This window comes from Rissa tridactyla, chromosome Z (genome assembly GCF_028500815.1).
Source record: "Rissa tridactyla isolate bRisTri1 chromosome Z, bRisTri1.patW.cur.20221130, whole genome shotgun sequence".
NCBI classification, from domain to species: domain Eukaryota; kingdom Metazoa; phylum Chordata; class Aves; order Charadriiformes; family Laridae; genus Rissa; species Rissa tridactyla.
Window position 1 is genome coordinate 51325857 of NC_071497.1, and position 11219 is coordinate 51337075.

An 11219-nucleotide genomic window follows, 5' to 3' on the forward strand; every position below is an offset into this window, starting at 1 on the left:
TTCAGCAAGAGCAAATTGTGCCTGACTAATGGCCTTGTACAATGGTGTGACTGCATCAGTGGACAAGTGAAGAGCTAAGGATGTCATCTACCTAGACTTCTATAAAACCTTTGATAAAGTCCCCCACAACATTCTTGCCACTTCATTGAAGAGATATGGATTTGATGGATGGACTGTTAGGCTGATAAGGAATTGGCTGGATAACCCTGTCCAAGCGAGTTACAGTTAATGGCTCAATGTCCAAATGGAAACCAGTAACAAGTGGTGCCCCTCCAGGGTCCATACTGTGACGAACACTGTTTTAATACCTTCCTAAATGACATAGTGGGATTGAGGGAATGCACCCTCAGCAAGTTTGCAGATGAGTGGAAACCACCAAGCCGAGTGGTGCAGTTTCTACACCAGCGGGAAGGGATGCCACACAGAGGGACACTGACAGGCTTGAGGAGTGGGCCCATGTGAACCTCATGAAATTCAATAAGGCCCAGTGCAGGGTCCTGTACCTGGGTCAGGACAACCCCCAGTATCAATATAGGCTGGGAGATGAGTTGATTGAGAGAAGCACTGCAGAGAAGGACTATATTATATAGGGAAGGGTATAACGGTGGATGAAAAACTGGATATGAGCCTGCAACATGTGCTTGCAGACCAGAAAGCCAGACGTATCCCAGGATGCAGAAAAAGAAACAAGGCCTGCAGGTCAAGGGAGATGATTCTCCCTCTCTACTCTGCTCTCATGAGACCCTACCTGGAGTACTACATCCAGCTCTAGGGATCCTAGCACCAGAAAGACATGGCCCTGTCAGGGCAGGTCCATAGTAGGGCCACAAAAATGATCAGAGGGCTGGAGCACCTCTCCTGTGAAGAAAGGCTGAGAGAGTTGCGGTTTCTCAGTCTGGAGAAGAGAAGACTCCCAAGGGACCTGACTGCAGCCTTTAAATTCCTAAATGCAGCTTCTAAGAAAGAGAGAGGGCCTGTAGTGACAGAAGGGCCTGTAGTGACAGAAGGGACACCAGTTTTAAACTGAAAAAGGCTATATTTAGATTGGACATAAGGAAGATTTTTTTTTTTTTTTTTTTTTTTTACAGCAAGATTGGTGGGGCTCTGGAACTGGCTTGTGGTTGCCCCACCATTGCAAGTGCTCAAAGTTAGGTTGGACGGGCCTTCAAGCAACCTGATCTACTGAAAGACATCTCTGCCCATAGCAGAGGGGTTGGACTAGATGATCTTGAAAGGTCCTTTCCAACACAAACTGCCCTATGACTCTGTGATCTCTACAGCAAATTTTAGATTCCCATTCACATGCTGGGAGCAATTTGAAATATTTGCACACAGACATACTGTGAATAGGTACCTACTTTATTAAGTACAAAAATAGTCTTTTTTTTTTAATATCACTCAGTGCCTTTTCAGTTTTACTCAAATATTCCAAACAAGTATTTTTCAGAAGGAAAGACCATGTATGCAAAAATTCATTCTAGTTAGCTAAAATTTATCAAAAGTAAGAAAGCAAAAGAAATTAAACAACTTAGCTATTCAACAACACTACTTCTGTCTATAATACATAAAGAATAAGGCCTTTATTAACAACACCTGTACTAATCACTTATGTCATTTAGACTCCTTATGGCAAAATATAAGAGTATAAAATAACAAAAAAACCACCCAAAGCACTAAACAGCTGGCATCCCTTGGCACCAATAAATATGTGGTCTTGGCTTAATCACTAATAAAAGAAATTAGTATTTAATGAATGGGAGCATTAAACACTTTGCCCCACTTTGAAAGGACAGTATGGATATCAACAATTCATCCAGAAGAAACACTAACGCATTCAAATTCTCATACTGGTAGTTCACAAACATTCAAATTTGGTCACAAAGTCATAAGATTAAAAACCAAGCTGACATAAAAATACATGGCTTTTTTAGTTTTAGTTTCAATTCTCACTTATTGATTTAAAAACATTTCTGATACGTACTATCAACATGGATGTCAAAACAGCTATTTCCATATCATGAAACAATGCGATATTTTGTTTTGTTATTTAATATATTTTTCATATTTACTTGTAAATAAAGTAGGGGGAGTTAAAATGACTTATAAGTCAGTGTTATCATGGCTACATTAGATTTTCAACAGGCGTCCTGGCTGTTAAATTGGTCCAGAATGAAAGAATGCATCTCTTTCCAGCTAATGGAATATTTTTCATATGAAGAGTTTGTTATAGCAATCCTGTCTGTTATTAATGCTAGTGATGTCAAATAGACTATTTTACATCCCTCCCTGATCCACAAAGTGATCAAAACCAAGACAGTCCAGCTGATCACAAAGTACTGCTCTTTTTCTGCAAACACAGTATAAAATAACACATGAAGACCAGAACAGGTCTATGCATAGCTTTTCACAGTAACCAGGAAACATAAAACATGAAACAAAGCCAGCAGCAGCTGAAGCCCCTATCACTCCACTTTCCACAAAGTAACAGCCCACCTTCCTTATTCCTCTTCTACCCAAAAATGCTTACGGATACACATAGTCCAATAAATTCCTAACTTAGCAAAGGAGTAAGCATTGCAGCCATCACTGACAGGAAAAGCACGTGTGCTAGAGAAGATAACACTAACGAGAGCTCACTAAAAACAGTATATATAACTGCAGGAAAAAAAAAAGACAGGGTACTCTTAGTTTTTGCAGAACAATAAAGTTAGAAAGAAAGTCGTCAATTAGGAAAATACAACCTTTTTTTAGCAGCAAGAGATGTCATGTTACCTTTGAAATAAAAGCTGCAGTGAATACAATGAAGCCTGTTGCGGTTTTTTAAACTAATAATGGGTAAATTTTTAAGACACTTGTTTGAACCCAAAACAGAATTTTCGGCAAATAGAGAAAGTGATCCCAGGCTGCAAAATATGAAAGGAAGCTACTCAAACCAAAGTCCTTTTGCAAGTATCACCAATAGCATAAGTAAAAAACAGAGGACATGCATGCTTCCTCCAACTCTCTGTATTTCCAGCAACATAAGACACTCAACTGCATGTGGAAAAAGAGTCTCAAATTGCACTGCCTTGTTCCAAGTGAGGAGTTGATGAAGTTTCCCACCACAGAATACTTTAAAGAACTTTCCTATCTTTTTAGTTACAGAATAGGAGGCATGAAAGCATCTGTAGTTCAGCAGTTAAGAGGCTGGGAGCTAGGACACCAAATACATATCTTCTGCTTTAGGAATGCACATTTATTTTGCACCAAATGAAATATCACAAAGAAAACGGACTGCAAGAAACCAACGACAGAATATGCTATAAATCAGTTCTTAAAATATAGTCACCAGGTGGTTTAAATACACAAGATAAAAGAGAAAGCACCTGAAAGCCAAAGAAAAATATTCTTGGCCCAGAAACTCCACTCACAGAATGACCTCCCAGACATACAGCAAATCACTACTCTTACAAAAAAGAAAAAAAAACAAAAAACAAAAAACCACAAACCAACAACACCGAAACAGAAACAAACAAACCACTCTGATTTCCTTTATCAGGAGCAACTATGCAAAAGTAGCACCTCCATCCGTCCTAAAAAAATAAGAATCACAGGAGAAAATGAGATGGGGGTAAAACATATGCCAGATCTTTTAAAAATTCAGCAGAGTCAAAAACTCCAGGGACTAGTAAGAACACAGGTGTTGAAGATTTTCCACAGAAGGGTCTTGAGATATTAAGGTGGCAGGTAGCAGCATAAAACCCTAAAATAGAACGGAGCATTTAAAGCAAGTAGCAGACCAGATGTGTCATAACTTACTACTTGACCTTTGTCTTTCCACTGCCCCCTGACAAAGTTAAGCCAGTCACAGAAATGGAACAACTAGGTCCCAAAGGAAACACAAATTCCATGTTTCCTTTGCAGTTGTTTTCAGGACAATTACTCAATTACTCAAGTAATTCTCTTAATCTCTCTCATAATCTTCCTTATTATGATTCAAACTCCCACAATGTTTTTAGAAGTCTTAAAGAAAATACCAAACACTGCAAACCTAAGCTGCAGAGGTCAAGACTTAGCAGCAGAATTAGCTCTAGAAAAGAATAGAGAGAAAAAAAGAGAAATCTTCAACATATCTTATTTGACTCTCTAGGCACCTTTACTTGGTAGAAAGTGTTACCTTAAAAGAGAAAAGAAATGTGAAGAAGAAAAAGAAGCTAGGTTTGAACATAAAGGCCACCATCCCAGATGAGAGAAATGGTCATCTCCAGGATCCTGTTGGAGAAGAGACAAAAGCCTGAAATACCTGTGGTTAGAGAAAAGCTATCACGCACAGTTCTTCCACTAAAACTCAGGAGCTTCATTAGCCAGAGAAGGCTTCCATATACTTAGCCAATGGACACCATATCATCAATAGACTCCAGTTACCAGTGGAGAGACATTTCAGAAGCACAGTTTATATGACAGTGAATATAACAGTCCAAGGAGGTGTGAAAAGAACCTTGGCATGTTTTATTCAGGTGCTAGATAACTGCTGGATATATACATGTCTATTTCTATAACCTCGTTCAGTGTTCCCTAGAATCAATCAAAACTTTCAGCCTCAGTCATTTGATAAATGTTTTTTTTTCCTTTGGAAAAAAAAAAAATACAAAATGCTAATACTGAAACAAATACTTAAGGCTACTCACAGCTACTCACAGTATCACAGAATGGTAGGGGTTGGAAGGGACCTCTGGAGATCACCTAGTCCAATCCACCTGCCAGAGCAGGGTTACCTAGAACAGGTTGCACAGAAACACGTCCAGGTGGGTTTTGAATGTCTCCAGAGACGGAGATTCCACCACCTCTCCGGGCAGCCTCTGCCAGGGCTCCACCACCCTCAAAGTAAAGAAGTTCCTCCTCATGCTTAGATGGAACTTCCTATGTTCAAGTTTGTGCCCATTACCTCTTGCCCTGTCACTGGGCACCACTGAAAAGAGGCTGGTCCCATCCTCCTGACACCCACCCTTTAAGTATTTATAAGTGTTGATAAAATCCCCCCTCAACCGTCTTTTTTCCAGACTGAAGAGACCCAAATCCTTCAGCCTTTCCTTATAAGAGAGGTGTTCCAGTCCCCTAATCCTCTTGGTAGCCCTTTGCTGTACCTTTTCCGTCTTGAATCAGGGAACCCAGAACTGGACACAGTACTCCAAACGTGGCCTCACCAAGGCAGAGTAGAGGGGGAGGATGACCTCCCTCGACCTGCTGGCCACGTTCTTCCTTTAGTTCTGGTACACTGTTAAACTATTAAACTAGATTTCAGTTGGGAAGTCTGTTTTGGAAGTATAGTTTATGTGTCTGTGAATGTAATAGTCAGAAGAAAAAAAGAAAAAAAAAGCAAACAAAAAACTACACAACCTCAGGCAATTTTATCCAGTTGCTGGATTAAAAGCTAACACCCTCTCACTAATATTTTTAAGTATATAACATTTCTACCCAAAATGTCTGCTAAAGTAATCTCCAAAAGAGACAATCCTACCCAACAGAATAGAACATAAGAACATAAGGCAAGAAAAATCTTAATAGCAGCTGAAACACTTGTATTGTGAGGGGCTTCACACACCAGCACAAGTTTGCCCTGAGGAGCTGCAGTTTCCTGCCATGGTGATACTCAAAACTAAACTGGACAACGTCCTAGGCAACCTGCTCTAGGGTGGGGTGGAATAGAAGCTCTCAAGAGGTCCCTTACAACTTAAGCAGTTTCACTATTCTGATTAAAAAGACCTAAAAATGTTAGGTGGCAACTTAAGACAAGAACCAAAGAAGATTCTAGATCAAACAAAACTCGGGAAATCACAGTAGATAAGGCTTGTCCTTGCACAAAGTTTTCATATGAAATATGAGCTTAAAATGGATTAACCCTCCTTGAATAATTTTAACTTTTAAACCAGTTGAAGATCTTAGTGAAGCCTATTTTAGTTTCCATCCAAATTCAGAGTAACTTCACAAAACTTCAAAAAAGATTAAATATTTTAGATACTTTGGAATCCTACTTTGGAAAAGCTGCATAATTGGCTAGGTTATAACCTCTTTTACTTACTAAAATCTGTTTTCCCCCTTCTTTACATAACATACACATTCTTAAATATGCCTGTCTACATTTATTGATGGATTAGTAAACTGATAACGCATGTAGATTTCTACACCGCATTGCTTTCAGAAAAGAATCCCCATTTATAGATTACTGCTTCACTTTCCTTTTTTTATTTTATTAATAACCTGAAATAAATCCTGAAAACATGCATTTCTTGTTGTTAGAAAGATGGCATGTATTGGATTCTATGTAGACCTGAAGAGATTACTGTAGAACACTGTCTGGGTTCTGTTTTCAAACACAGGAACTATTTTCTTGTTGTTTTTCCCCTTGCTTCCCTCCCAGAAAACTATCTCCACCAAATTTTGTCTTTTACTGCACATCTGCCTATCAAGAAGAGGAAACTAACTAAATTATCATTATAAAGAGTTTTCTAAACTTCTCCCACAAGACATTTAAGATATCCTCACACCATTCATTGTTCACTATTCTGAACAGGATTTTTATTGACAGCTCCCTCTCCCCGTAGTTCTCCCATGCAACAAGTTTTTGCAAGAAGTCTGGATTGTACCCACAGCAGAAATCCAGTACCAGTTGCCAGGTACATCAACGCTGCGTGAAGCAAGAAATTGCTACTAGTTCTTAACGTGGATGCTATTTTCTGATCACAGATATGACTACGTCAGCCCAGGCCTCCGTGTATTTAACCAGACTCCATCCCAGAAGAAAACACTGTTTTGGCTACCAGGAAGCAAGTGAGAAAGCAACCACAGCACTAGATGTCACCTTTCTCTCCACCACATCCCTTTGGTGTAATCCACCTGTTTGGCAGAGAATTGGTGTAGATTTCTACAACAAGACCTCATATTACCAACATTTTGCTAGTTTCATTAAACATACTGAAACCTAAGTGATGAAAAACCAATTGGAAAAATGAGGGAAGCATACCTATGAAGACAGGTGACAGGGAAGCAGGCTGGGGGAACTTCTGAAAGTACAACCGTAATTATTCATAAAGCCCTCCCTCCCAGGAACAGCTTAGGTGTACTAAACCCTGCTGCAAGGTAGGTGGAGAGATTAAATGACCTTTAAAGGTTCCTTCTAGACCTACATTTCTATAAAACCCCTCCATTCGTTCATTTTTCCAGGAGTTGCACAAGGCAGCGCCACAGTACTCTTGCCATAGCACCGCAAGCAAACAAACGATGGCTTCTTGGGGGGCCGGGGCGGGGGGGGGGGGGCGGGAAGAAGAAAGAAAAAGCCTTCAGGCTAAGTGTTTGCTTTCAAGCCAGAGTAAGAGCCCGGGCCCGTTAAATTCACCTCACGGAGCTGCACCTCCGCGCCCGGGGCTCACGCTCCCAGCGCGGCTGCAGAGGTGCCATGCCTGACCCGGGGGCCGCCGCCACCGCCCAACAGGTGGGCACCGCACCCCCCTCAGCGCCGCGGGGCGCCCGCCAAAGGTGTGATGGATGCTGAGGCGAATCCCCCTCCCGCCCGGAGACCCGCCGCGGCGGCCACCCCGCTGTCCTGCCCCACACGGGCCGGGCGCCCGGGGCTCTGCTCCCCCCGCCTTGCCTTCAGCGTCCGCAACAACCGGGAAGCGAACCCGCGGCCATTCAGAGATGCAGGCAGGAGAGGGCTCCCGGGACAGGGGGAGGACGTGCCCTCCCGACCCCAGCCGCGCTCCGGGCTGCCCCTCAGCGCCGCGCCCGGAAGGGGTGGGGTGGGGGGTGGGGGGGTCTCCGGCTCTCCAGTACCTGGCAGCGGCTCAGCTCCTCCGCCAGACTCCGCAGCTCTTCCTCCAGCTCTGCCACCCGCGCTGCCGCCGCCTCCGAGCGCCCCGAAGCCATCGCCGGCGTCGTGGCGAGAGCCCCTCGTCCCCTCCACAGGGGCGGCGAGGAGAGGCGAGGGGTCCGCGCCTGGCGGAGAGGGCGCGGAAAGCCCCCGCCTGCCCGCCCGCTCCTGAGGGAAAGGGGAGAAAAACGGTGCCGTGAACCACACAAATGAAAACTTTCCCCCCCTCTCAGCTGCACTTACCGCGCGGGCGAGCGCCGGAAACCGCAGAGAAGAAGGACGCCGTGCAATGACGTCAGCGCAACGGCTACCCCGAGAAAGAGAAGGGGCGAGAGGCAGGTTTGAATTTGCCCGCCCGAGCGGCCGGGCCGCGCATGCGCCCTCGCACGAGGCGACGGCCAGCCCTGGCCGGACGGCTGGCTGCCGCGCGCGCAGAGGGGGGCCGTTGGCTGTAGCGGCCGTTAACGGCTCGGCCTCGCGCGGCCGGGTGCCGTAGGCAGGGCCGGGGGGGGTGCTCGGCCTCGGCGCGGGGGGCGTCAGAGCGACGTGCCCCTCCGCGGCAGGGGCTCGCAGCTCGGAAGGTGTGAGCACCTGCCCGGGGTGGGGTTGGAGCCTGCCGTTTTCCTCACGAACCGGGAGCGGCTGCTGCTTGGCCACGGTGCTGAGCGCAGGATTTTGCAAATGCCTGGGAATCCAGCAAGTTTCCTGCCCTTCCCGAGCCGTCGGGACGCCTAGAGTTAGTTGTCGCACGTCCCTGTTTGTGATACTGGAGATTTTGCATATGAGCAGTGCAAATATTTCTGGGTGTTCTGCTGTGGCTCCAGCCTATTTTAGTTTAGGAAGATGTAGTATGCCTCTTTGGAATTACTTTTGTCTTCTCTGAAGTAGGTACTAACAGTTGCGGGTAGTGGTCTAGTGGGAGGTGTTGGGGGTTGGAACTAGTTGATCTTTATGGTCCTTTCCAACCTAAACCATTCTGCGATTCTATGATATGAATCAGCAGCTTGTTTTTAGAGTAGGCCTTGATAGTGCTTTAGGATGCACAAGCACCCGAGCTGTCTCTCACACAGGAAGATTATTCAGATTTATTATTTCCAGAGTTGGATGTGAGAGCCTACAACTGAAAGCTAAGAAAGGTATGGAAAATCCAGCTATTATAGTATGTGAACTGTTTGGGCTGGTGCTGCTACATAAATGTACTGGATTTAAGATAGGATATGCAGAGTACTTGGTTTTGAAATAGAGGGTGAAGTGGTGTTGCCAAAGCAAGTCTTTGCATGTTTCCTGTAGCCTACATGGGAAACAGAATACTCATAAAAAGATTAGATTTTTACTGAACAAATAAAGAAGTTGAAACATGAGGGGAGGATATTTTTTACCCAGGAAATAAGCACCAACTGAATTGCATTTTACCAATGTCTTGCTATAGGAATATCATACATATTTTTACACAGAAATGGGGTTTCCCTGACATTGTAACTTTTGCACAGATTTTGGAAAGTTGCCCTGAATATACCACTGTGACAAGAAATAAAATTCTTACTGTGCGTGCATGCAGAGAAGCAAAAGAGGCTTTCATATCATGTGAATTATAACATACATTAAAATGTCCAATCCTTCCACCTGTGGCCCTGACAGAAAGATTCCAGCATCCTTGGTCACGGGTGAAACCCATGGAAGTTGTTTTTTGCAGAACGTTGTGCTCTAGAGTCCCGTCTCAGAAGAAGAAAGTGACTACACTACTCAGGGCCAATTTTTATATAATTTTATATAAAAGTGTTTTTATTATGACTGCAGATGTTGCCTGCACAATTACGAATGTAAATGTAAAGGTGAGAGACCGCATTTGAGTACTCTCTGTCTTGTTATATGGAGATGTAAGGAGATTCAACAATTACCTGATCGATACAGTGTCTCTCCTTAGAACATCCGTTGTAATTTTTATTGTAGTTCATTGCTCCATGTATCATCTCATATTTGTGATATTACACTTGTAATTATTTATCTTTGTGTGTTATTACATGTTCATTTAACCGTAATGACCATCCTGTCATAATTCTAACATGTTTACATTTTTACCTTTTTCTTTGCCGTGTTTTTTTTCCTCTTAAATTATCCAGTCACTATGTAATATGTAGTCTTCGCTTTTTCCACCTCCCCGCCTTTTGATAAACATCTTTTTTACTTTTCATCTGTTTCCTAATATTTTTATCATTGTCCCCTTGACCGTTTGTTCCCTATTACACGTAGGCAACAAGAAGCTAACTTTATTTAAAAACAATATACTTGGATTAACTGCTAAATGACTATAATGACTAAATGGGATTTAAAAACATTTTCCAAGTACAAGGTCGTTCAAAGTTTAGCTGACAACATTCAGCTATTACAGGGGCTAGGTTCACAGCTTGACACAACACAAAACAAAAGGCCACAATCCCTATAACTTTACAATTTAAAAGAGAAATCTGTGCATTTGCTATAAGTGTAGGCACAACACCTTATCACAATAAGCACACAAGAAACACTTTCTCATAGCCAGATACTTATTTTGTGGGTGTCATATTTTTGTATACAGTTTAATCATCTTCACATTTGTTTTGCTGGCATTTCATAAGTTGGCTGTCTATATACAAAGTTTCTTGTTATTAACCCAGACACCATTCATGATAATTCTTAAAATATTCTAGGAAACCTAAAACATGCAGTTGGCAAGTTTTGATGAATTGTGAGACCTTGCCTTGTCTTGCAGAATTTTGTACATAATTTTCTCCCAAATCTTTGTGTTTTGGAACACCTGCATTTACAGCTATCAAATGTATGAGACTATTAGGCAGAATTCTTCCAAGCCTAAACATTTCCCTTTGGATTTCACTTTTTTTTTTTAAATGAAACAACATTCAGTTCAAATTAGGTCAACAGAAGAAATTTTCCTAATACACAACTGTTGAGTAACCATGCATTTTTTTTGTGGCTTTCCCACTTGTAAGAAGTCGGTTAGAAATATATTACACCACTGAAATCTAGTTGCTATGGCTTTTGTCACTTACAGTGTCTGTAAAAGTTACACAAATAAAAGTGCTCCCTAAGTTGCCTTGGTGACAGGTAGTGTAAATGTTTTTTGTTTGAGTTTGGTTTTTTTTTTGTAGTTGGGAAATGCCACATCTTTCTTTGAAACATGTCCATTTTACAAATATGTTGCAGTTACTCCTGATGACATAATTTCTTTTTTATGTATGTCTGTTTCCTCTCCTCATCTAAATGTGCAATAAAATGTTACTCCATCCTTTGTGGCAACCCCCAACACTGCATTGTTAGAAGTCAAGAAACATAAGTACATAATAGAGCATTCTCATTTTCTTTTAAACAAAAGATG

General features: G+C 42.5%; 1 protein-coding gene across 7 annotated transcripts in view; it reads right to left on the reverse strand.

The window, feature by feature from the left end:
* CNTLN (centlein) overlaps positions 1 to 8124 on the reverse strand; it is a 195718-nt gene extending 187594 nt beyond the window's left edge. For 6 of the 7 annotated variants that reach the window (XR_008463858.1, XM_054186071.1, XM_054186075.1 and 3 more), the window contains exon 1: positions 7810 to 8078. Coding sequence is in view for 6 of the 7 variants with exons in the window: in XM_054186071.1 (XP_054042046.1) it covers positions 7810 to 7902 (93 nt within the window). In the remaining variant the exon portion in view is untranslated. The other variant, XM_054186070.1, reaches the window with a different exon arrangement.
* Between the last annotated feature and the right edge of the window lie 3095 nt (positions 8125 to 11219).